The sequence below is a fragment of the Chionomys nivalis genome, chromosome 2 (genome assembly GCF_950005125.1).
Source record: "Chionomys nivalis chromosome 2, mChiNiv1.1, whole genome shotgun sequence".
Lineage (NCBI taxonomy): Eukaryota > Metazoa > Chordata > Mammalia > Rodentia > Cricetidae > Chionomys > Chionomys nivalis.
In genome coordinates, this window is record NC_080087.1 from 132609000 (window position 1) to 132636808 (window position 27809).

A 27809-nucleotide genomic window follows, 5' to 3' on the forward strand; every position below is an offset into this window, starting at 1 on the left:
AGGAGAAACTGATGGGCACTAAACAGTTACAGAATGACTCCTGGTTTCCCAAACAACAGCATTTCCACCTCACTCTGAAGCTTAAAGCTGAGATCACTCGGCTAAAAGCACAAAGCTAGACAATGTCCAGTATGACGGAACCAGAAGCCAGACCTCCGGGGACACAAACTGTAAACGGTCTATGAGAGGATGTGGAAATCAATGGCATGACCGAGAAAAGTGAAATTCCTAGCACCTTAACTTGCATCCAGTTTGTGAGAGTGTGTGAGTGTGTGTGTGTATGTGTGTGTGTGCACGCGTGTGTGTGAGGGTACGTGCGCATGCGAGCGCTGGGGCCAGGGCCGCCCACTTAGAGATCTCTAAACTTCCTTGCAGCTCTGACCTTTCTGCATGCGTCTGTGCACTGATACAATCTGACAGCTGTTGTCACGCCGCTGTGGTTTGTTAATTGGCCAGCTGGGGGAACCCTCAACAATTCTTACACGCTCATGTCAGCTCACATTCAAACCCTAGCCTGCCTTGCTTCTGTAGACTTGACAAATAACTTCCCCACATGCTAGAGGACATAAAAGCCCACAGAGAATCCTAGGTGCAGCTACACTTCAAAGGGTTTTTAAGATAATGAAAACAGAATACAAATACTTAGCCATACCAAGCAAATAGGAAGATGTCCAGCAACTGCTCATTTGGGATGCTGAGGGGTGGAATAATCCCTCCTTGTGCATGGAACCCAAGCCATAGTCACATGAGCAACCATACACATTCACTACTATATCCCAAGTTAGTGGACAGACAAATACAATGAACAAAATATTCAAACCTGAGCAAAAGAAAAAGCAGACAGAATTTAGAAATGATAGTGATGTCTAATTCCATTTAGCTATATACTGAATTTTAAAAACCTCACGCAATGGTGGAAGAGACGAGGACAAAGAAAATAATCTCAAAAATGGCAAACATTACATAACTCATAGTCTATCCTTTTTAACAAACATGGGTTACTTTGCATGTTTCTCCTGTCTGCTTTGTGCCTGTGTGAGTGTGACCGCCCGTGTTGTGCGGGTGTGACTGACTGTGCAGGTTAAAGTCGGGATGTCTTCCTCTGTACTTTACAATATCATCTAACGTGGTAACTGGCCAGTAAGCCCCTAGGGTCTGCCCATCTCTAACCTCCCCTGACCCCATACACATAGACAAAAGCACAAAGGTTACTGGTCCTCATCCCTACATCTGACTTTTTACATGGGCATTAGGGATCCAAACTCATATCCTCCACATTGTGCACACCAAACATCATAATCACTCAACCATTCCCGGACCCCTCGCCCATGTTTAGCAGGCTACCTCACCAATTCTGTTATTTTTATTTTCCAAGTCCCCACTCCCTCCCCTCCTCCCATTCCCCCCACACACCCTCCTACCCCACCCCACCAATTCTTACACCATCTTCCACTTGAGAAGAATGCTATGTGAGCTGAAGTATAAACCCTGAGCCTCACAGCAGCTGACAGCAGAAGTATAATACTAAGATGTTAGACAAAGAGCTCCCCATACCAACTTACATGTGAGCTATCACAACACAACTGAGAAGTCAGCTTTTATCCCATCAACATTAACGAGAAAAGGTAAACAGACAGCTTCTGGATATATATATCCAGATGTATGTATATATATCTGGGCAGTCAGAGGAGCAAAAGACACTTCTGAAATGTTCACTGTTTTCTAAAACACCAGTGTCCACACACCTCCCATCCTTAAGGTCATCTTTAACCTGCGCGGAAATAACACTGTTACAGTAATCAGTCATCTTATCCACTGATAATTGAATCACAGCCTTTATTACAGTCATTTCGTGTGCTCCAGTGTGAAGAGGCTCCTGCTTGCTTTAACCCATGCTTTACACAGTTGCATCAGTGGTGGGAAGAGCATTGGGGGAGTAGATCTTCGCCTTCACAAATGCTACTGCATCCTCCATCCTCAGCTTTCTCAGCTCCCAGTTATGGATCTGCCGAAAAAGAAAGCAGTTTGTGAGAAAATGATCAGACGTAAAAATAAAAGGACTTTAGAGATCTCAGCATATCAAAGAAGTAGCAAACCAACTTTCAAAAACTAAATGTTCACACTCTAAACCTAGTAAGTCTAGGACTGAGGAAACGTATTAACACTGGAAACTGTAAAACTCCAAAGGCTCTCGATTCCAGACTTTTAAATGGTACATTAGCAGAAGCTTAGTAAGGCAAGCCCAGTCCCCTTCAGGATTAAAGTACAATAATAGGAGATTTGAGCCTATACACTTCACACTGTGTGCAGGACCACACGAGTAGCAGGTAGATAAAGCCAAAATCATCATAAGGCCCTGAGACCTGAAAAGGCCATTCAAGAAAAGCCATGGCCCTGAGGGTCAAAGGGAAGCTGATGAGAAGGGTCTTCCTCCAGCTCTCTGGGCAACAAGCACACACTGCGGGATCTCACACTGGCCCAGAAAACAAACACCTTAGCATCATTTCTCAATCAAGGTAATCGTGGAGGTAACTTTATGTGTCTTAAGTTCAGTAAGAAAAGGTATTCTTTATCGTCTTCTTCATTAATAAGAGATTAAGGCTGACCATCCCTACTAGATGGCAGCACTCAGCTGAGTAGAAGGCAAACCACATACTAGAAAGCCCCGACAGAGAACCACAGCTGAAATATGAATTCCCGTCATGCTGACTACTCCCCTGGAGCCTAATGGCCACCTTCAACCACAGTATCCGGAAGCTGGGAGGGTGCACAACGCTAACACAGGAAATGGTCCATTCACATTTTCTCTCTTACCAAGATCACATGGAAACCCATTGCTTTCAAATGTCGAATTTTCATAGCAAACAATCCTCTGGGGTGGCTTGAATTCAAACAATAAACAGACTTAGGAACACACAGCACTGCTACTCTGAAAAGAAAGGAACCAAGCACAAAGAGTGAGCACCTGGAATTTTAAACATTCTGCTCTTCATGGACCTTGTCCTCACCACGCCCCGCTCTGTCCTTTACTTCTGTTACTCGGCCTCTACAGCCAATGCAGTGCACGACTACTTTGTAAAGCCACATCTCACATAATGTTTTACATAATTACGTACCAGCCTTCTTTAGGAAAGACTGTACTTTCTAAGGAGGAAAACTTGCTGATACAAAAACACGCATTGTAAGGATTTCTGGGACAGTGCTACGCTCTGACCCAAATACAATTCTTCAGTAAAGCTACCGGTGAGGGCAGCAGCAAGTGGCACATGATCTTCCAAACTCAGGAAACCCTAAGACGGGCTCCTCCAATGGGGAATTCTATAAGCAAAGTGGAAAGTTGTGGTTTGAATCTCATCACTCCCTCCTTTCTGGAAGTTCCCTAGAAGAACAAAGAAAAGAACAAAAGATACTTCTACCCCTTTTGTCTTCCCCCAGTCACCAGCTTCCAGAAGAGAGGAGAGATTTTACACTTACCAGACACCACTCAGCGTTTACACTTCCCAGCACTTTCATGCTACCATTTCATGTCAGAATAGTAGGTTAAAGGGGGATGAGGTTTCAGTAGGGTGAGAGGCTTTCTTAAGGGCAGCTGGGTAACATAATACTTAAGAACACACCAAGGAATAAGGCAGACGGATGTAGAAAAAGACACAGAACACTGTGCGAATGAACAGGATGAGCAGGCAAGGGTGGATCCTTACAGCTTGTTCCTGCTCCTCTTACTCTATGTACGTGTTAGTCCAGGACAGTGGCAGGTGTAAGGCTCATCGTTCTGTGCCCAGCAGGCCCAGCAGAACCTTTCACAAAGACTGACACAGGTGTGCGGGAAGGATCCGTGATCTATGCTTCTACTGAACAAGCAGGGTATTGTTTCATGGCATGATGTTATGTTTCTTCCAGAAGCACATTATATGTAATGTGAATCAGGGAAATGACTTGGATTAGCTTCAATGTGCTCCGATCCACAAATAATACCAATTATAAAGCTATAAAGAAAGGACCAGGAGGAACGGAAAAAGCATTGGGTAGTTAATTTGTGTAGATGCCTTAAGTTTACAATCACTGTATTATCTTGGCTGAAGTTTTCACTGCACTGATAGTAGTTTTAGTTATGTGGGATTTGGGGGGGTTTTGTTTTGTTTTTCGAGACAGGGTTTCTCTGTGTAACAGCCCTAGCTGTCCTGGAACTAGCTCTTGTAGATCAGGCTGGCCTTGAACTCACAGAGATCCACCTGCCTCTGCCTCCCAAGTGCTGGGATTAGAGGCGTGGGCCACCACCCAGTGATAGTTTAAGTTATGTTAATATTGTCTAACTCAACTGTTGTCTTTTATACTAATTTTTAAAGACTCTGGTTCAGCAGGCATCCCAATCCCAGGCCGTTGTATTTAACCAAATGCAGCAGATATACTGCAAGCTACATGCATGCATAAGGTCTTTTTGATACTGCTATTTAATATGAAGTCTTTCTTTACTAAAATTTTAACTCAGAATGCCCAGTCTATAAACTACCTTTGCATGTTTGTGGCAGAAGTTGCATCTACGTCAGAAAATGAAAATACTTGAGTCCTGTTCTTATCCATTCTGATTTCAAAATCTGAAAGAAATAAAAAAATTGATATTAATTTCTCACACATTGCTCAAAGTAATTTCTATATATCAAAATGATGTGGGATTCCCCTCTGTATGCTATGAAAATGTTTTGTTACCATTGGTTAATAAAGAAGCTGCTCTGGCCTATGGCAGGGCAGGATAGTCAGGCAGAAAATCTGAACAGAGATATAGAGAGAGAGCAGGCAGAGACAAGGAGACACCATGCAGCTGCCAAAGGAGACAGCCGCTGGAATCTTACCACAGCCTCATGGTGATACACAGATGAATAGAAATGGGTCAATTTAAGATGTAAGAGCTAGCTAGGAATATATCTAAGCTTTGGTCAGTGTTGTAATTAATATAGCTTCTGTGTGATTATTCACGTCTGGGCAGTCTCCATCTACACAAAAGTCTAATGTCAACAGTGCCAGAGAGCACAAAAACAGTAGTTAAAATAAAACTAAGAACTTATAATGTGGCAGACACTAGTCCAGGGATTTTACTGCAGAATTCATGTATTGGTCATGAAATCCTGTGCACTACTGTTGTTGCCTTTTCAGACAAAGACACTAGGGATGGTTACACTCCTCAAGTTACTGTACTAGGAAACTACAGAGCAAGAATACAAAGACTAACGAAACTAGTGTCAGGCATAGGACATTCCTCACGTCAGGGGAGTCAGGGATTCTCAGAATATCCTTGGTTGCCTCCTAGGACTTAAAGATAAGACCCTATTGCTGAAGCCTCCACACACTTCAGATATAGGACTGGAGAGAAATCTGGAACTGACTGCAGGCTCCTCCCTGGCTCTCACAGTATCCAAGCATCTCAGGAAAGCTGCCAATCAGTAGTCCTACCCCAGCTGCCAATCAATCAGTAGTCCTACCCCAGCTGCCAATCAATCAGTAGTCCTACCTCAGCTGCCAATCAATCAGTAGTCCTACCTCAGCTGCCAATCAATCAGTAGTCCTACCCCAGCTGCCAATCAATCAGTAGTCCTACCCCAGCTGCCAATCAATCAGTAGTCCTACCCCAGCTGCCAATCAATCAGTAGTCCTACCTCAGCTGCCAATCAATCAGTAGTCCTACCCCAGCTGCCAATCAATCAGTAGTCCTACCCCAGCTGCCAATCAATCAGTAGTCCTACCCCTGCTGCCAATCAATCAGTAGTCCTACCCCAGCTGCCAATCAATCAGTAGTCCTACCCCGATGTGAAGCCTGCGAACACAACAATGGTGAGCAGCACAGCAGACAGCCCCCAGGCAGCAAGAGTGCCCAGCACAGCAGACAGCCCCCAGGGAGCAATAGTGGCACCTCTATCTTGGGCGCAAGTTAACACTTGTCTAATTGGACTTAAGACCTCTCAATTGGAGAGAATCCATGCCTGGTACTATAAACCTAGCCAACAACTATTGCTGATGAGGTCACAGACAATAGAAAAGAACCTACTGTCACTTTAATTTCTAACTGAATTCTAAATACTTACCCTTAGCACTGATAAGGGCAACTCTCACTTGTCAGCAAAGAAGCTTCCTTCTAAGGAAGGAGAGACTCTCACAGAGAGCCACAACTGGTCCAAATGCCCAACCCCTACAGAGCAGTCTCCACATCTAAGGCTTGGGAAACATTTCAGGCGAAGGCACAGAAAGAAAGACTGTAAGCGCCAGAGGAATGTGGCATCTGCTGTGAGATGGTGTCTTCTACATGGGACAGGGACACTACACTTAGAAGACCTTAACAGTGTGGTCACCCAGAAAAAACCGGTACACTACCACCATCAGCTGGCATGCCAATATGGATGGGGAACAATCTCACAAGGCCCTACCCATAGATGAAGACTCCAGGAATTAATGACCTCTGAGAGAAGACTGAGTCTTATCCAGGGACAAGCCTCAGGATATGTAATCTGGTGTGGGGACCCAAAATGTGAGCCTATTCCACCTTGTCTGCAGGTCAGAGAATTCATTTGAGCTTATTTTTGTTCTTTCAAAGTTGTTGACAACAGGTGTGGCTACAAAACAAGACATCCTGACCTAGGGTGTGGCTGCTTGATGTTTTGGACATTAAGATGGCCCATAGAGGTAGAGGTAGATGTGCTTCACCCTGACCAGAGAGGTCAGAGAATTCAAGTAGACTTCTGTTATCTTCTTTTGAAATAGGAGGTTTGACTTAGGAAGAGTGGCTGCCGATGAGATACTTGGTCTAGGGTGGGTTCATTGCCGCAAACATCAAATGCTTAACTCAGGAACCAATCTCTTGATGTCAGGCTTGATGTCTCAAGTACTGGAACAAGTGACTGTTCTGGTTGTCCTTTGTGTCATGTTAAAGCAGTCTTTTTGCCTTCTTCCCCCATTTTTATTTGGGTATAAAAGTCTATGAAAAGTACATGCAGGGGAAATTCAGCATTCAGAATCCGCTGAGTTGCCCTCCCAGTACTATCTGTGTCTCTGTGTTCCTATCTTATGTCTGTTCCTCCTACCTAATGTTTCTAATGCTCCCGCCCTACCCCGGAACATACAAACTCACTGCTTCTAGGATCATGGCAGGAGTCACCCCAAAAAGGTGGCTTAAGATAATCTGGTTCCAAGTGGTCAGTGGTAACAAAAGCAGCAATCAATGGACTCAGCCAGCTGTATTTATTCTTACATGTGTGCGTATGTGCACGTGTATGACAATAATTAAGAAGAGGTCATGAATCTGAGACGGGTCTGGAGTGTGTCAGGGAGAGAGCTGAGGGAAAGAGAGGAGAACTGATGTAAATATAGTACTCGTGTGTGAATCTAATCTCCTACTCCTCTGTCAGGACAGACAGAAGAAAATTTAAAAATAAAACAAAGTAAAGGGAAACTCATACCAATGTGATAATTATGTGGCAACTGCACATTTCTCGAGAAGCATCCATCACCTTCCAAAAGGTTGCTGAGCACCTCTGCAAGCCTGTCATTGGGGTGCGCCGGGGACAGCGGTAGCAGAGGCAGCGGTACGTGTGTAGCTTTGTAACAAGCATTTTCATCAAGTTTCAGACAAGTATTTAAAACATGAAGTTTATGAATATTCTTCTCTGTGTCACCTACAAATACAAAAGCAAACACATGATTAAAACATTAGTGCCATATTTTAAAATACTAATATAATTATATTTCTAATTACCTCATAAACTCTTTTTGCTTAGTGTGTATCAATTCACTGTACAAAATAATGGCTTACATTTGCATGTATATATATATAAACTTTTTTTTATATATATAAAACCTTTTTATCTATATAAAACTTTGATCATATTCACCCACCCCTATTACCCTCAGTTATCCTTCCTTCCCCTCTCCACTTTGTTCTATTTTGTTCACTGAAAGAAAAAATTTCATACACTATATTCTGGTCACGGCTTCCTCTCCCTGACCTCCTCCCAGATCCTCCCGCCCATGCAATACCAAACCCTTCCTCTTTCTTTGGAAAACAAACAGGTAAACAAGCAAAAAGATAAAACAAAACAAAACAAAAAAAACACAAACCAGAATTTTAAAAAAGAAACACACACACACACACACACAAAAGCATAAAATCAGAAACCACAATATACAAGCAAAAAATCAGAAAAATTAAAAAAAAAAAAAAAAAAGCCCAGACAAGGTAATGTAAGACAAAATACAAAAATACCACTGAGTTCATTCTATAGCAGCCGTCTACTGTCGGGCACGGGGCACCCTTAAGTGTGGTAGCCCACTGAGACTCCACTGGAGAAAATTAATTTGTTACTTTGCAAGTAACATCAATGGCAGACAGCCTCTTGGTTGGGATGGGGACTTGTGTCCTGATACCCCTCTCGGTGCTGGTGGCCCCCTGGTTTGGGCCTATTGTGCTACCACAGTCTTGGGGAGCTCATGTGTGTGTCAGTCCTGTTAGGGCTGAACGGCACTGTTTCATTGGAGTTCTCTATCCCCTCTGGAGTCTTTCTGCCCACTCTTCTGTACAGCTCACTCTGCAGGAAGAGTTTGACGTCTTTTCTTTGTTCCCAGATTCTCTCAATGATTCCCTGGTTTTTGATGTCTAGATTTGATTGGTAGCCTGTACTACCAATGTTTCAAACTTAAAGCTATCTTTAAAAGTAACTTGGTCTAAAATCATTTTATAGGAGAGAAAGTTCTAAGAACTGGACTAGAATACAGGCCTCCAAGCCTATTCTCCAACAATAAACTATTTCTTATAAAATCAGTATATAGGGTTGACTTTTCACAATTCAATTTCAGGATTTTATAGTATTGTCTATGAAATGAATTATAGCTACTTTAAGACACATTATTAAATTTTGTACATCTACCCAAATATTATTGTTCTTCACTTAAAGTCAATAACTAGAGGGCATTGTAATACACATCTTTAATTCCAGCACCTAGGAATTCTACCCTAGAGAGGCAGAGGCAGGGCAATGTCTGTGATTTCCAGGCCACCCTGGGCTACATAGATTGGTCAACAACAACAACAAAAAAAGAAAGAAAGAAAGAAAGAAAGAAAGAAAGAAAGAAAGAAAGAAAGAAAGAAGAAAGAAAGAAAGAAAGAAAGAAAGAAAGAAAGAAAGAAAGAAAGAAAAGAAACAAAAATAAAAAAGAAACAAACAAACCAAAAAACATCCAAGAACGACTAATTTGGTCACTAGATGTAACAGGCATCACATTCCAGACCAGGAGTGACTTTTCTTGGTGACTTGGGTTGATTATTTAATGGTGTACTTGAGAAAAGGAATGCAAACACCTCTGGTGTAGAACACTGAGCTTCGAATATGTGCAGACAGTGAACGCCATGCATGTGGCGCAGGCTAAAAGGTAACAGCTGGGCAGACCCTGCACCTTCCCCTCCTGAGGGTATGTCACTAAAGGTGGCTCTCTGGGCTTGTGGTCTGAAACACAGGTCTTTGACTTCACCATTGTCAGCTATACTCAGCAACATTTGCTCTGCACATCTGAACTAAAGCTGCTCTAAAAAGCCCACTCTGAATGACAAGGTGACACACTACCTGAAGTCAGCAATTCGTTGATGATGTTCTTTTCAGTAAGCTGGTTAATCAGGGCCAGGGGGAAATAATTCATCAGGCAAAACGAATACACAGTATTTAGTAGGTTTTCAGCAGAGATGTGGTGAAGATGGACAGTCAGAGCACTGGTCATAGCCTCTAGGAACCTTTTGGGGAACAAAGGGAAGTCAGATTTCAAATAAACTTACAAGACAAGGGAGCAGAAGAGCTGATTCCATGCCATAGAACCCAGCTCTTTAGTGAATGCAAAGAAATAAGATGAACCAATCAGATCTGTAAATAAGCATCCATACACAGTGCAGGACATAGTAACCCCATGGTAAGTGTACATATCTAATAAATCGCTACTGTGGATATACTGCCTGATATGTTTTCATAGGCTTTCAACCATTTCACCCTATTAAAGGTCTACGGGGCGGCAGTGTTATTATTCTCATACAAGAACCTGAATGGTCCGGCACCAAACCCCTCTACTCTTCAGACAGTCTGCACAAGGCCCGGACTACCGCTCTCATGTTATAAGCAATGAAAAATTCTTAACCATTGAATTCTTGGTAAAGAATTACAAGCCTAAACCTAGCAGTCACAGCTATTGTACGGTATAAACAGGGCTAAGCACAGACAGAGAGGGAGGAAAACACTCAGGGAGGTGACACTGTTAATAAATGGTGGACTTCCCTGCAGCCGGGTTAGACAGACTCTCAGGGCGTACGTTATCCCTAGAACAACACACACAAAGATGAAATTTACAGATGGTTATGGCAGGGTAGACGGGAGAGAGGAGCTTCAGGGAGAAGCTGAAGGGTGGATGCGCTAGGAAAGGGGAGACCATCTGAATGGAGCCCTGAGAGCACAGGCTCTGTCTGTCAGTAAAACAGTATGATAAAGGCATGGGTCAGGGATGACGTCAAGGGCAAGTGAGTCTGGAAGGAAGCTCAGACTGACAAGATGGTGCAGACCAGACTTTGAGACCAACTGGAGAGTCTCAGAGGCCAGGGCAGCAGTAAGACCTGCAAGGTTAAGAGAATAAAGTTCCACAGGAAGGGACAAGCACACTTGATAGAGGAGTTAATTTCATTGGTTAAATAAAGAAACTGCCTTAGCCCTTTAATAGGACAGAAAATTAGGTAGGCAGAGTAGACAGAACAGAATGCTGGGAGAAAGAAGCTGAGTCAGTGAGTCGCCATGATTCTCCCACTCCAGACAGACGCAGGTTAAGATCTTTCCTGGTAAGCCAGCTCATGGTGCTACACAGAATATTAGAAATGGGTTAGATCAATATGTAAGAGCTAGCCAATAAGAGGCTGAAACTAATGGGCCAGGCAGTGATTAAAAGAATACAATTCCGGTGTAATTATTTCGGGGCATAAGCTAGCCATGCGGGCGGCCGGGTGCCGGGGACGCAGCCCCGCCACTCATATTACAACACACACTAGATCCTGAGAATAGCAAGGCAATGGTATTAAACTGTGAGCTGACTGAGCCAGGCTCACGCAGCAGTCATAGGAGGATGTAAACCACTTTTAAATCTAGTACAAAATTTGAAAGAAAAATTACTACGAATACAATTATTAAACAGTTAGTAAATATATGATCTTAAAAGATATATTTATATGGCTGGAGAGATGGCTCAGAGGTTAAGAGCACTGACTACCCTTCTGAAGGTTGAGTTCAATTCCCAGCAACCACATGGTGGCTTACAACCATCTGTAATGAGATCTGGTGCCCTCTTCTGGCCTGCAGGCATACATGGGGCTGAACACTGTGTACATAATAAATAAATAAATCTTAAAAAAAAGATATAAATTATAAAATCAATAACAAAGAGTGAGAAAGAATAAAACTGTCTAGATTTTCTACGTGGCTGCCTAAACTATCTTCTGTAATAGCATAATTACATAAAACTTATAGTAACCACAAAAATACCTACTAAAGATACATGAAGGAAAACAGATATATCAAATTACAAAGAAAGACACAGTGAAAGAGAAAAAACAAAAAAAATTCTAAGGCAAAAAACTAAATGCCAATAATAAAGCCATCTCTACCAATAAAGGCTTTAAATATGTCTGTACTGCAATCATTGATCTCCACAGGCTTACAATCAGCGTGGACACAGACTTCTGAGGATGTCTATGAGGTATTTTCAGAAAAGCTAAACTGAGAAGGGAAGATATCTATCCTCGATTCGGGAAACACCATCCTATAATTTTGGACCCTGGACTAAATAAAGATGAGAAAGTTACTGCATGCAGAAGTCATCTCTGCTTCCTAAGTGTGGATGCACTGGCCAGCCCATGCTTCTGCCACCATGCTCCTCCTCTCCATGATCAGCTAAACTCTAAACTGGCAGCCAGAGGACACCTTTTCTTACATCTTTACCGTGCATTTTTGCCACAGCAATGAGAAACATAACTGATACATGTATTAAATGCTACAATTAAAAGCTAGAATAAAAACAAATAAGATCTAAGTATATACTATGTGCAAAGAGCTCACTTTAGATTAAAGACATGGTCTGAAAGTGAAAGAACAGAAGACACACAAACAAATGGTGATTAAAGAGCAGGAGTGGCCATATTTATGTTAGAAAAAACAAAATTTTAGTCAGAAACTGTCTGATTCCAGTTCCAGGTTCTGACTTCTTTCTCTGGCTGCAGAGCCACTGGGCACATATGTATTATACACATATATTTACAAACAAAATTCCCATGTACATAAAATAAAAGTAAATAAATCTTTAAAAGAAAAGAAACTAGCGCACGCCTTTAATCCCAGCACTCGGGAGGCAGAGGCAGGCGGATCTCTGTGAGTTCGAGGCCAGCCTGGTCTACAAGAGCTAGTTCCAGGACAGGCACCAAAATTACAGAGAAACCCTGTCTCGAAAAACCAAAAAAAAAAAAAAAAAAAAAAAAAAAAGAAACTAGAAAAAGAACAACCCAAACCCAGAGTCAGTAAAGGAAGAAAGTCATGAAGATTTAAGCAGAAACAAATGTGAACCAGAGAGAATGATTAACCAAAGTGGCAAACCCACAACTAAACCAGTAGGGTAAGGACAGTAATCTGGAGAGCAGAAACGAGAGACAGAAAACAGCACTGATGCCACAGAGACGTCACTTACTTGGTAAAATGCTTCACACGCCTGAAGCCTGGGGTCCAGTCCCCAGTACCATGAACCAGACATGGTAGGGCACACCTATAACCCCTGACATTTGGGAGGCGGAGGCAGGAGGATCAAAACTTAGAGGCCAGTATGGGCTACATAGTGAGCTCAAGTTTAAAAAAGATTCATGTAATCTTTACACATGGTCTTGTATACTCCTAATCATCTTTCAATTATTCATAATATCTAATATAATGCAATTCTACATAATTAGCTGTGATACGATCTTTCACAGGAAAATGACAATAAAGTCTGTACATGTTCAGCCTCTCCCTAGCACAACACAATAATAAAAGGAGACTAATAAGATATTATGGAAAACATTTGCTAACAAATTGGTAGCCAAGAAGAAATAAATTCATATATAAACAACAAAGACTAAAGCATGAGTAAAAGAAAATCAAAATAGACCAATAATGAATACAGAGATTGAATCAGCTATCAAAAACTTCACAAAAAAATATGGAGCGGTGGCTTAGAGTGCAGGCAAAGCATTCTCCCACATAACTGAAAAAGAAAACAAACCTCTCGACAATGAGCATGTCCAGAACCAGAGCGCTTCACTGGGGAATCCACTGGTAAATCCTACCAAGTGTTGAGAAGGAGAATAATTAAGTTAACGCAACCCTCTTAAACTCATCCAAACATCTACAGAAGAGAGAACATTCTTCTCAACTCACAAGCCCAACATCGTCTTCACACCATGCTATATGGAACAAAACAGTAGGAAACCAAATTCAGTATCATGAAAATGGATCATAGATAAACCACAAATGAGTGAGACCCAGGTAGCTCAGTGTATGCAATCAATTAATGCTATATGTCACATAAACGGAAGGGTTAAAAGAAAAATCACACCATTACTTTAAGCTGAAGAAATGAATTTGAGAAATTCAGTACCCTTTTGTGATAAAAGTTCCCAATATACCTGGCATATAATAAAGTCATATGTGAAAAGCCCATATAATCAGCAGCATATCAGATGGTGAAAAACTAAGGAATAAGGCAAGAATACCTCCTCTTGCCCATTTCTATTTAATACAGTACTAGAAATTCTAGCTTAAGGTGAAATAAATAAATAAATAAAAATACAACTAGGTCCATAAATATTAAAGCAGGAAAAGGGAAAGGAAATAAATAAGATGTAAATAGAGAAGTAGCATCTGCTTCATTTCTCTACACTACGGGCTCTCCAGTCTCCTTTATGGTATCGTCGAAAAGAGTAACTCCAGGGGAACAACCCAACCAAGGAGTGAGAGACTCACACACTGCAAACTATAAAACACTGGTTAAAGATGGTACAAATAAAACATGGCAAGACACCACTCACTCAATGACTGGAAGCCAACACTGTTGAATTGTCTGTGTTATGTGCAGTGGCTCAGTGACCCAAGGCCATCTCTACCAAACTAACAATAGCATGTTTTTACACAAACACAAACAACAAACAAAATCCTGAAATTCATTCATATGGGAACCAAGTTGCCTGAATCCCTTAGCAATCCAGGAAGAAAGAATTAGGTGGGAATCATACACCTTCATGCTTCAGAACAGATCACAAAGCTGTGGTAACTGAAGACCAAGCAGTTCTGCAGAAAAACAAACGAGGCACCAAGAACACACAATGGAGAATGGGCAACGTCTACAACAGCATCGGGAAAACTGGGTATGTACATAAAAAGAATAAAACTAAATCTCTGTCTTACACTTCACATAAAAATCTACTTAAAACTGAGTAAGCATGAGAACTGAGCTCCTACAAGGAAAACATATGGGAAAGCTTTATTTTATGACATTGTGTAGAACAATCATTTTTAGACTATGATATGAAACGTACAGTCAACAAAAACCAATAGTCAAGGGGACAACAGCAAACTAAAATTCTTCTGCTAAAGAAATGAAGTAGCTGACAGAATCAAAGAAGGGTGGAAAATATTTGCAAACTGCACACCCAACAGGGGATTATCATCCAAAACATAGAAGCAATGCCTACAATTTAACAGCATTATCAGATGCTGTCATGATCAGAAAACGGACAAAGGGAATGACAGAAGAATCACCAGAATAGACATGCAGTGCACAGCTATAATAAGGATGTTCAACACAAGTAACAGGTAATGCAAACCTGTTTGGATTTCATGAAGAGATGTGCCCTTGTACCTGCTAGGATGGCTAAAAGCAAGACGAGAAGACATGGAGACCCAGAGCCACCCCACACCACACTGTGCACACCGTGGGGGGAGCAGCCCTGGCACACCACACTGTGCACACCATTGGGGGAGCAGCCCTTCCATACTAAGTAGTGCACACTATTATAGGTATAGCCCTTCCATGCTGCATACACTACTGGGAGAAAATTAAATAAATCAGTGAGGATTCCTCAAAAAAATAAAACCCAAATACAAAAAATAAGAGGGCTACCATATCTTGATCTCACATTCAGGGATCTCTCTCTTTCTCTCTCTGTCTCTGTCTCTCTCTCTCTCTCTCTCTGTCTCTGTCTGTCTCTGTCTGTCTCTGTCTCTGTCTCTGTCTCTCTCTCTATTGTTTTTAGCTTTAGGTTTTTGAAGCAAGAGTTGCAGTCTGTAGCATAGGTTTGCCTCTGGCTCACAGGTATCCTCCTGCCCCAACTGTCTAAGTGCTGGATTTATAGGCATGGCAATCACAGCAAGTTTTCCAAGTACATTTTGACTTACAATAATTAAAATCAGAATCTCAACAGGATATGTATACTTTTATGTGCAACACAAAAGTTAACTTATGCCAAAAACCTAAATGTCCATCAATAGATGAATAAATATAACATGCTATTAATATACAATTGGAATATTATTTAACCTTTAAAGGAAGAAAAATCCTTCCATATGACGATACAGATGAACTTGGAGTACACTGTGTTTAATGAATAAGCTTGTCTAGATGGACACATAGCACATATTCCAAATTGAGAAACAGTAGAAAAACGTGAGGAAGGAAAGAGGGGAAAGAGAGGAAAAGCTGTTCATCAGGGATTGTTCAAATATGGAGGAGGATGCAGCTCCAGGCAGATGTATTACGCCTGGAGTCAGCAGCACTGGACTGTCCACTTGAAAGTTGCTAGTAAACCACCGCTCTTGCCCAAAACAATGAATTTTAAAGAGACATTTCTTGACTTTTTGATGAAGTTCAAAAGGACAAATAATTTAGGAATTAATAGTAAAGGAGACAAGCTCAAAATGAAAACTTCTATAATGAACAACTGCACCTAAAGAACAAAGGAACAAGCAAACAAAGAACCACAAAGGTAAGACTATTCTATTCAACTCTAAAAATAAATGCTGCTGTATTTCCAGACATGGTGGCTGGGAACACGGTCATGCTTACTAGTGTGGGAAGCCCAAGATCTGCAGGCCTTTCTGTAAGCACACCTGTGACAATGTAAAGGAAATCAGTACGTACTCTCTGTTTTGGCCTTTGCGGACGTGATTGAGAGAAGAATACACGTGAAGGATAGAAACAATGTTCTTCATGTTTAGAGCACCAGGCTCCTCCACTACCCTCTCCATAAGCTTATCCATCAAATCAGGATGTCGAAAACCAAGGTCTTCAAATAACAGGAGAAAAAAGATGACCTTAAAAACAGAAAGGAGGGGAAGTTACTCAACAGCTACTATAGTGGTTTTAAATCTCAAAGAACTTAAGCAACAAAATACTACCCCAAAAGGATAATGATGTGTTTTGTCTTTAATCAGATATCAACTTAATGAGCAATCTCTTCTAAGCTGAGAACCAAGACTAATAACCAAGAGCCAAGAATAATCTCCATACCTCATTTAAATCTTTCTTAGCAGGAGGCAGTAGCACACACCTTTAATCCCAGCACTTGGGAACTAGAGGCAGGCAGACCTCTAAATTTGAGGCCAGCCTGCTTTATAGAATGAGCTTCAAGACAGCCAAGGCTTCACGAAGAAACCCTGTCACAAACAACAACAACAAATCCTTTCTTACCCATTTTTCATAAGATCTAAAAATTACTTTATATTGTGCTTGAACTGCTCCCACTTCTAAATTCTGCCTAGATTCTCATATATATGGCAACTCAAACATTTTTTTCCTTTTATTTTACCCATAGGCTGGCGTGAGCTTGTGATCCTCCAGTCTCAGCCTCCTGAGAGGCTAGGTGGATTGATGGGGGATTTCCCTCTGTATGCTATGAATATGTTTTATTACCATTGGTTAATAAAGAAGCTGCCTCAGTCTAGAAGAGGGGAAAATTTTGCCAGGCTGGAAGAGATATAGAGAGAGAACAGGCAGAGTCAGAGAAACGCCATGTAGCTGCCGAAGGAGAAGGACTGGAACCTTTCGGGTAAGCCACAGCCTCGTGGCAATACATAGATTAATAAAAATGGGTTAATCCAAATGTAAGAGCTAGCTGGAAATATGCCTGAGTCATTGGCCAATGTTGTAATTAATATAGTTTCTGTGTGACTATTTGGGTGTGAGCAGTCGGAAATGAATGAACAGTCTCTGCCAACATGGGATCCTAGCTGTGTGCCACCAAGTCCAGTTGGATTATCCGAGCCTTAACACTAATAAGGCACAAATATTTTCCCATCTTTCCTTGTCTTTTTAACTTTTTTTAAAATTAGTATGCATAGTATTCCATTTCTTTATGGCATTTTCAAACAAAATTTGTTGTTGTAACTCAAATATGTCTATTTTATATTAATATATGGAAGTGAAATATCATGATTAAGATATATTTCACTTCTAATTTCCTGTTGGGTAATATTTACCACAAGAATTACTGTCTTTGAACTCAATTTCAATAATAAATTCAAAATTCATCTTACTCTCTTAACCAACTGAATCCATTGATCAGCCTCCACCTACTTCACTAGAAAAAGTAAGGTTCACACACTGTTACATTTAGACATCTGGATTGTTAAACATGGATCCTGAAAGTCTAGGACTACAAAGAAAACAATAGGTAAGATCATAAAGTAGTAACATTTCATTCTTCAAAACCATGAGCCTGTCATACATCATTAGTTAGACCCATTTTTATTATTCAAAGCTAATAAGAAAATAGGATCCACAAGGCTAAATAGTTAGTTCACCTATCATAAAACCCTCTGATAACCAAGCAGAAGAACTTTTGTTTCCCACAGAAAACTGACCAGAGAGGGTCTACTCTATCAGTGTGTAGCCTGTAGAAGGAGATGGTGCTGAGCTAATTTACCACTGGAATATTCTGGCATATTCTGACATAATGACCTCTCTAAGCAGAAACAAGTGAATGAACAAGCTTCCTGAAAGTTTCTCTGGTATACCCCCAACAGAAACTCACCTGTTTCAGCTTCCACATTTCAAAAGTTGTAGCCACATAGTCAGCTATGCTCTTGAAGAGATCTTCATTTTGGTATCGCAGGTCTCTACAGGACTGCAGTATGCCAATCAAGACTTTAAAAGGACACCCGTGGATATTATCTTTAAGAATGAGTTAAATATGCAAGCATTACCAGATGGCTTTGAGCATAAGATTCAAGATATTCATACCTTCTTTGGGAAAAAAACAACACTATTTTGAAGGAAAACAAAACAACGGCCAAAAACAAAATTTATATGTAACCAGTTATCAGTTCTGCATCATAAGAGCCAAGATTTCAAAACAAGTGAATGGTCAGAGACTGCAGATAATATGGAAAAGCCTCCTTACCTATGACCACCTTACTGCATTCATTCAGAAGGACAACAGAGCGGTGATCCATCGCAGCCAGTACTTCAAACATGTGTTGGCTATTCAAGACAGAAAATCTGTCCAACTCCTTCAAGGCTTTCATCTACAGAAAACAAACTTGCATTTAATTACCATCTGTGGAAAATTTAATGCTGAAGAAACAAGCATGAGGCTTAAGAAAGGTGTACACAAATACAGAAGTAAATATATATACACAGATATGTTTGCACACACAGATAGATGTCTTAAGTCATTTCAGCAAAAGTACAGCCACATCCTCCTTCAAAACCGACTTTAGGGAGTGACAGGTCAAAGGACAGTTTCTTCAAACTTTATCCACTTGAGAAAAGCCAGGTGTTTACCTCCAGTTTCTTCTTAAGAGCAAATGGCGTGTCTTTCCCGATATATTTCATCACTGTTTGTAATGTAAAGATGTGTTCTATCTTCCAAACTTGCTGATCAACTAGGATTCTGTCATTAGATACAAGAAATAGGATAATCCTAGAATCCATAGCAGAAATCTGAAGATTTCATTTGCTCCAGCCCCTACTTGGAATAGACCAGGAATAAGAAATCTACAGACGTGGTCTACCTGCCCTAGAGGGTATAAGCGGTTAGAGAAGAACCTAAATCATTCTAGGATACGTCCTCTTACATTACTGTACTGCCTTTATTAATGAACAAATCACATCAGATTAAAGGTATCCTCATAACCTTCCCTAGTCTGTGACGTCAGATCACTTGGATCAATTTTATATCTTCATAAGATCCAGTGTGATCCCACAGTGTCCTAGTAACCATTCTGAATTTAGTACACATGTCAGCTCTCCCCCTGACTTTACATCAGTACTAGAGTCTAAGAAAAACTAATTTCAATATTACCTACAAATTTTTAGAAAGAGATCCTTTAAAAATTACTATCTTCAGGTTTATATCATTCAGAGTTGGAATTTTAAGCTTAATAAAATATTAACCATCACCAATGCCTACTTTATTAGTGTCTCCCAAAAAAGGAATCAATTTTCGTTGGGCTTCTAAATTGCCCATATCAGGGCCACAGGGAAACCACATGAAGAAACCTAGGAGGCTCTTACCGCAACCCTGCTCGAAGTGCGTTCACATTCGTGCATGGCTCCAAAGTCTTTAAAGCAGTTGACAAAATTGAAAGACATCTCTCATCACACTCATTGATGCGCTCCTGGGAAAACACAATTGCAAACAGCAAAGGCCATGAGATGTGCACTAGCTTTCCCAGCAAAACCTCTGAACCCACACTTTCACAGGACTAAGTACCAGACCAGCAAGTCACGGAGTCCGTCACACACATACCCAGGAAGGAAGCTGTGACAATTCAGTGGCTTTTCCAGATAATTGACACGTAACCTTTTAAACATCAACACTTTCCTATGCATCACTGGAAATCTATCTGATATTGATTTTATTCCTTTGTTTGTGAAATAACTGCATTAAACATCATTTTTACCCTTTCATGGGACCCCAAACCACCATGGGGACATCAGAGTAGAATAATAGAAGATCTACTAAAGTAGATAGGCCAATTGCTCCCCTAAAAGTAAGAATAACACAAGTTATGATATAGTAACACAGTAGAATACCATAGAATAACAGAAGCTCTACTAAAGTACATAGGCCAATTGCTCCCCTCAACGAGCCTTAGAGGGCTGTCCTTACAACTTCCACATAGCCTTCCCTGAGCACCATGCTACAAGTGCCTGTGAATCTTCTTACTCACGTGACCCACTGCATTTGACCACCACTCTCTGGGTCTCAGTCAGGTGCTAGTTTAGTCCAGAAATGCCAGTGGAGATCTGGGCAGAGAACAGTGCTGACTGCTGTGAATGGTGAGACTATTTGGCTCAGATGCACTGACGGCACACTGCCCTCTCACCTCTGGTTAAGCGTCTTTATGACACCCACATATTATGGAGGAACAGGCACATGCAGATTTGCTGACTATGTTCCTGGTGAGGATGCTGCACAGTTGGGAATGCCTATGCAAGGTCTACTACATAGCTGCGCCACTGTAGTGGGAACCGAGTCACACCAGTCATCACTGTAGTGGGAACCGAGTCACACCAGTCACCACTGTAGTGGGAACCGAGTCACACCAGTCACCACTGTAGTGGGAACCGAGTCACACCAGTCACCACTGTAGTGGGAACCGAGTCACACCAGTCACCACTGTAGTGGGAACCGAGTCACACCAGTCACCACTGTAGTGGGAACCGAGTCACACCAGTCATCATTGTAGTGGGAACTGAGTCATACCAATCATTGCAAGTGGCTGGACAAGAAACAAATACAAGGCTTAACAAGCAAAATATAAAATTTAATAGTTCTTGCTTGAGAACATATGAAGTTTACATAAAAAATTAAAAACTCATCTACCTATAAACTCAACTCATGAATTCCAGTGAAACAAGAGTATGTGACACATTATCTCCAGGCATTTAATGCATTTTAAGATATTTCCTTAATTACTGAGTTTAGACGTCTGACATAGCCATTCTTTAAAAGTAAGTGATTACTTCTTCACATCTGGTGCCATATAAATGACATAATGTGCAAACTTGAGCATGCCAGTCCCTTGCCTGAAATTCTCCAATGAACTCCTAAGCCTACCGGCAAATTCAAGCTCCAGTGGGCATAAAACTGTGGCACCTTGTACATGACTGACACCTAATATGCGTTCGCTGTGTGAATCAAGGAATCCACGAGCTGCTAAGCAAGCAGTTTGGTATCATTAAATCTGTTTCCTTGTCTTCAGAGCTGGTGAGGAGATTAGGTCACTATGCAAAGAAACTGCTAGCTCACCTCCTTCCCTACCCTTCTTTCCTTCAACTACCAACCTTTCTTTGTATGGCTTGCCTTTCTCTTCATTTTAGCTTCTTTGTTCCTACTTAGCCCTAGAGAAGGTAAGTGGAGCAGGCTTCCACAAATTTCCAAAGCAAAAAATTATCTAACTTAAGGTCTCCTAGACATATACTATACAATACAGAAATGCACGTTAAAAACATATATTCCACTGATAGTCTCTTCTTATATTTTTGGTTCTGAGCCTAGCCTTTAAAGGTTGAGCCACCTCTCCAGCCCCTGACAGCCCCTTCCTTTAAGGAAGCTATACACATCTCCTTCCCCTCACTCATTCAAATTATGTTAAACACAGTAAAGCCACATCTAAGTCTCCATTTGACTTACCTGAATTGTCCTCAGCAACGTCTGAACCATAAGAGCATTCTGTGGGATGCCCAGCTTCATGATAGCATTCAGACTGAAGAGAAGGTGGTCATAGTGCACAATCTTGGCTTCTCTCATCATCTGCGTGCACAGCTGATGAAAGACGGGGTGACTGAACATCAGCTGTATCTCAAAGCGCCTCTTGTCTCCAGATATCCTTTTGACAATTGTCCACATCGCTAAGAAATAGCTACTACTAGGAAATGTGGGCGCTCTTGAAAATGTATCGAGCACATCACTCAAGGAGTTACACTCCTGGGCCAGCTTTTTATGACTCATAGGGGTTGGTCTCATTTTCTTGGTGAGCACGTCTTCACTGGAGCTATGATGGAAGTTTATTTTCATTAAATCACGATCAGATGCCCCATCAGAGACAAGAGAATGTTCTGAGTCAGAGGACAGTCTTCTAGGACAAAGCTCTCTGCCAAATTTAAAGACAACTGCATGTCTTACGCCTTTAGTTTGAGTACAATCATCTACTGATTTGAAAATACCCTGAAAGAGGTATCTAACAGATGGCCGCAGTCCATCCTCAAAACTATGTAACAGGTGGTTTCTTGGGTTCCATTTTGAATAAACAACTTCTGGTCTACAAAATCCCAGAAGATATATCCTCAAAACTCTGCTTCTTGGAAGCACAGCACTCAACTGTCCGATGTTCCAGAGCAAGGAATGTGCTTTGTTACTCATTTTTCTCTCCACGGGCACACTTCCAAATACTCAAAATGCAACAAAATTTGACTTCTTCCTAAAATAGAGCATATGCTGTGGACTATCCTGCAGGGGATAGGCAAACAAAAGAAATAACAGTTAAAATTTTTTGCATCTAACAGGAGCCTGCATGGATACCTATGAGCCACTAGAGCTTCATATTAAAAAGGCAAAACTATATCCCCAGTATGTCTCTTCCACTTTTATTCCAATGTGCACATCATTGTAAAGTACCCAGGTCAGTCATTTTAGCAGTGGTATAAAATAGCTTCCTGGTTAATAATAATAATAATTTTTATTATTATTAACATTATTATTATTATTATTTCCCATGTAGGTGTTCAATAAATCTTCCTCTGCTAAGAGTAATTTTGTTAATGCTACTTTGGAGGCCTCCACTGAAAATAGTATCATTGATGGACACTTTCAACAGAATGATCTAGCAATCGCCAAAACCAAAACATTAAGAAGTATTTAGGTCTGATCACCGGAGCATTGGCCCTGATTGCCCCTAGAGAGGTGAGAGTCTGTGTTCAAGTATGGAGAGCCCAGCTCTCTAGACTCATCACAGGAAAAATCCATCAAGATGTAGTCTCAATTCTGAACATCTATGCCCTAAATATAAGAGCAGCCACATATATAAAAGAAACATTACTAAAGCTTAAATCGCACATCAAACCGCACACACTAATAGCAGGAGACTTCAATACCCCCACTCTCACCAATGGACAGGTCTGTAGAGAAAGAAGAGAACTAACAGATGTCATTACTCAAATGAACTTAACAGACATCTATAGAACACTTCACCCAAACACAGAAGAATATACGTTCTTCTCAGCAGCACCTCATGGAACCTTCTTTAAAATTGGTCCATACACGGTAACAAAGATACAAAAACCTCAAGAGATACAAAAAAATGGAGTAACCCCCTGTATCTTATCAGATCACCATGGCTTAAAGATAGAATTCGACAACAATACTAATTGCAGAAAGTCTATGAATTCATGGATATTGAACAATGCTCAACTGAATCACCCCTGGGTCAAGGAAGAAATAAAGAAATTAAAGACTTCATAGAATTTAACAAAAATGAAGGCACACATACCCCAAAAAACCTATGGAACACTATGAAAGCAGTGCTAAGAGGAAAGTTCATAGCACTAAGCGCCTACATAAAGAAAATGGAGAAACCACACACTAGTGACTTAACAGAACACCTGAAAGCTCTAGAACAAAAAGAAGCAGACTCACCCAGGAGGAGTAGAAGACAGGAAATAATCAAATTGAGGGCTGAAATCAATAAAATAGAAACAAAGAGAACAGTATAAAAGAAAATCAATGAAACAAAGAACTGGTTCTTCAAGAAAATCAACAAGATAGACAAATCCTAACCCAAACTAACCAAAAGGCAGAGAGAGAAGATCCAAATTAACAAAATCAGAAATGAAAGGGGGGGACATAACAACAGACACTGAGGAAATTCAAAGAATCATTAGGTCTTACTTCAAAAACCTATAGTCCACAAAATTGGGAAATCTAAAAGAAATTTTCTGGATAGGTAATAGATACTAAAATTGAATCAAGACCAGACAAACAATTTAAATAGACCCTATAACCCCTAAGGAAATAGAAGTCATCAAAAGTCTCAAAAAAAAAAAAAAATCCCAGAGCCAGATGGGCAGATTTCTACCAGAAGTCAAACTTTCGCTATTTGCAGATAATATGATAGTATGTATAAGTGACCCCAAAAATTCTACCAGGGAACTCCTATAGCTGATAAACACCTTCAGCAATGTGGTAGAATACAAGATCAACTCAAAAAAAAAAAAAAAAAAAGCAGTAGCCTTCCTATATACAAATGATAAAAGGGCTAAGAAAGAAATCAGAGAAACATCGCACTTTACAATAGCCACAAATAACATAAAGTATCTTGGGGTAACACTAAGCAAAGAAGTAAAAGACCTGCACGAAGAGAACTTTAAGTCTTTGAAGAATGAAATCGAAGAATATATCAAAAAAATGGAAAGTTCTCCCATGCTCTTGTATAGGTAGGATCAATATAATAAAAATGGCAATCTTAACAAAACAATCTATAGATTCAATGCAATCACCATCAAAATTCCAACACAATTCTTCACAGATCTCAAAAGAACAATACTCAACTTCATATGGAAAAACAAAAAAACTCAGGATAGTCAAAACAATCCTGTACAAGAAAGAAACTTCTGGAAGCATCATAATCCCTGACTTCAAACTCTACTACAGAGCTACAGTAATTAAAAACGATATTGGCATAAAAAGACAGGTAAACCAATGTAATCAAATCAAAGACACTGATATTAATCCACACACCTATCAATACCTGATTTTTCGCAAAGAAGCTAAAATCATACAATGGAAAAAAAGAAAGCATCTTCAACAAATGGTGCTGGCATAACTAGATGCCAACATGTAGAAGAATGTAAATAGATCCATATCTATCCCCATGCACAAAACTCAAGTCCAAATGGATCAAAGACCTCAACATAAATTCAACCACAATGAATGTCACAGAAAAGAAAGTGGGAAGTACTTTTAAATGCATGGGCACAGGAGACCACATTCTAAATATAATACCAGTAGCAGAGACATTGAGAGCAACAATTAATAAATGGGACCTTCTGGCACTGAGAATGGCTCACACAATCAATATATCTCTTTCCTTGCTGTCCCTTTCTGTCCTTCCCCCATCTCCACCATCCTATTCCCTCATGTTCTGTCCCTCCTTCTCCTTGCCCCACCCCAACATGCTCCCTATTTTCTCAGGAAATCTTATCTATTTCCCCCTTTCCCCATTGATCCATGTATGTCTGTCTTAAGATTCTTCTTGCTCCCCAGTTTCTCTGGAGTCATGGACTGTAACTTCTGACAGGCAAAGGACGCAGTCAATAAGACAAAACAGCAGCCTACAGAATAGGAAAAGATCTTCACCAACCCCACATCGAACAGAGGATTGTTCCCCAAAATATATAAAGAACTCAAGAAACTAGACGTTAAAATATCAAATAATCCAATTTTTAAAAATGGGGTAACAAATCTAAACAGAGAATTCTCAACAGATCTCAAATGACTGAAAGACACTTAAGGAATTGCTCAGTATCCTCAGCCACCAAGAAAATGCAAATCGAAACAACTCTGAGATACCATCTTACCCAAGTCAGAATGGCTAAGATCAAAATTACCAATGATTGCTTATGCTGGAGAGGAAGTGGGGTAAGGGGACACTCCTCCATTGCTGGTGGGAGTGCAAACTTGTACAGTCACTTTGGAAATCAATATGTCAATTTCTCAGAAAATTGGAAATCAATCTATATCAAGATCCAGCAACACAACTCCTGAGTATATACCCAAAGGATGCAGACCCATACCACAAGGACATGTGCTCAACTATGTTCATAGAAGCATTATTCATAATAGCCAGAACCTGGAAACAACTTAGATGCCCCTCAATTGAAAGATGGATAAAGAAAATGTGGTACATTCACACAGTGGAATTTAAAAAAAAAAAAAAATGATGTCTTGAAATTTGCATGCAAATAGATGAAACTAGATAAAAAAAAAAAATCCTGAGTGAGGTAACCTAGACCCAGAAAGACAAGCACGGTTTGTACTCACTCATAAGTGGATATTAGATGCAAAGCAAAGGATAGCCAGCCTATATATAGTCCATGACTCCAGAGAAGCTGGGGAACAAGGAGAACCCTAAGAGAAACATACATGGATCCCTAGGGGAAGGGGAAATAGACAAGAACTCCTGAGAAAATTGGAAGCTTGGGTAGGGGAGAAGAGGGGTAGGAGGGGAGGGAGGAGGAGAACATGAGGGAATGGAATGATCGAGATAGGGGAGAGCAAGGAAGGAGATATCTTGATTGTGGGAGCCATTATGGGGCTAGCAAGAAACCTGGCACCAGGGAAATTCCTCCAGGAATACACAAGGATGACACCAGGTAAGACCCTAAGCAACAGTGGAGAGGGTGCCTGAACTGGCCTTGCCCTGCAATCAGATTGACGACTACCTTAATTGTTATCACAGAACCTTCAGCAGGAAACTGATAGAAACAGATGCAGAGATTCACAGCTAAGCTCTGGGTTGAGCTTCTAGAGACCAGTCCAAGAAAGGGAGGAAAAATAATATGAGCAAAGGGGTCAAGACCGTGATGGGGGAAACCCACAGAAACAACTGACCTGAGCTAGTGGCTGACAGCAAGAGGAACCTGCATAGGACCGAACTAGGCCCTCTGAATGTGGGTGACAGGTGTGTGGTGGCAGTAGGTCCAGGATTTATCCCTAGTGTTTGAACTAACTTTTTGGAGCCCATTCCTTTTGGAGGGACATTTTGCTCAGCCTAAACTTACGGGGGGGGGGGGGGGGGGGCGGGGGGAGGAGCTTGGTCCTGCCTCAAAGTTACGTGTCAGACTTTGTTTACTCCCCATGGGAAGCCTTACCCTCTCTGAGAGGTGGATAGGGGATGGGGTGGGGAGTGAAAGGAGGGGAGGGAGTGGGAACTGGGACAGGTATGTAAAATGAGAAAAGATCATTCTTTAAAAATTAATTTAAAAAGAAAGAAAATGTACTTGGACAGAACGGAAATGAAAGCGGCCGAGCGCAGATGGCTCCCCCTTTAATTCCAGCACTCGGGAGGCAGAGGCAGGCTCCCTGTGAGTTGGAGGCCGGCCTGGTTTACAGAGTGAGTTCCAGGACAGCCGGGTTTCTACACAGAGAAACCCTGACTCGAAAAAAACAAACAAACAAAACAAAACAAGAAAACAAAAAATAAACGATGTTCTCCGTCCTTAAATCAGTAAGCCTCATCAAGATCCCGAAACCGGAGTCAGCGTCCTTCCTCAACTGGGCCACCCAGCATCAACACACCACCCTAAACTTAAGATCGAAGACACTTCTCAAACTTTTCTCTACCCAATAAAAAGACAACCACGATACCGCCCACGATCTTGCTTATGCTCACTACTCACTCACCATAGAACGGTACTCCCTGGCTGCACATGGGCGCAGCCATGACAGTCCCGCTCAAAGCCGCGTCTGGGACAGTCTACGGATTCCTGTATAGGTCAAAAAGCCTAAGTTCGCGGCGGCCGTAGACGGCCACGTGTTCCGGGGGCGGGGAGGGGGGGGAAACTGCCAGAAGAATGGTTTCTCAGATGAAGAGATAGACCCTAGACCACGCAAGAGTCTCCGTAAGAGGCCACGGAGCTTATAAAGAGCATGTATGGTTGTTTCTATAAACTTAACACGTTCAAGAAGTAACTTTGAACTTGCCACTGGCAGAGCGGCAGCTTCT

General features: G+C 41.1%; 1 protein-coding gene across 2 annotated transcripts; it reads right to left on the bottom strand.

The window, feature by feature from the left end:
• Positions 1-1799: 1799 nt before the first annotated feature.
• On the bottom strand, positions 1800-27549 carry Fastkd2 (FAST kinase domains 2). Of its 2 annotated transcripts, XM_057761778.1 has the most exons (12): positions 27488-27549; positions 21722-22537; positions 19597-19700; positions 18865-18973; positions 18482-18605; positions 18113-18252; positions 16222-16394; positions 9603-9766; positions 7446-7661; positions 4511-4595; positions 2815-2929; positions 1801-2005 (listed from the first exon to the last, which is right to left on the bottom strand). In XM_057761778.1, exons 2-12 carry the CDS (start codon positions 22448-22450, stop codon positions 1898-1900), a joined length of 2067 nt encoding a protein of 688 aa, XP_057617761.1. In that variant the 5' UTR covers positions 22451-22537; positions 27488-27549; the 3' UTR covers positions 1801-1897. The 2 variants fall into 2 exon arrangements, with proteins under 2 accessions (XP_057617762.1, XP_057617761.1); XM_057761779.1 differs by lacking the exon at positions 27488-27549 and having other exon boundaries at positions 1800-2005; positions 21722-22475.
• Between the last annotated feature and the right edge of the window lie 260 nt (positions 27550-27809).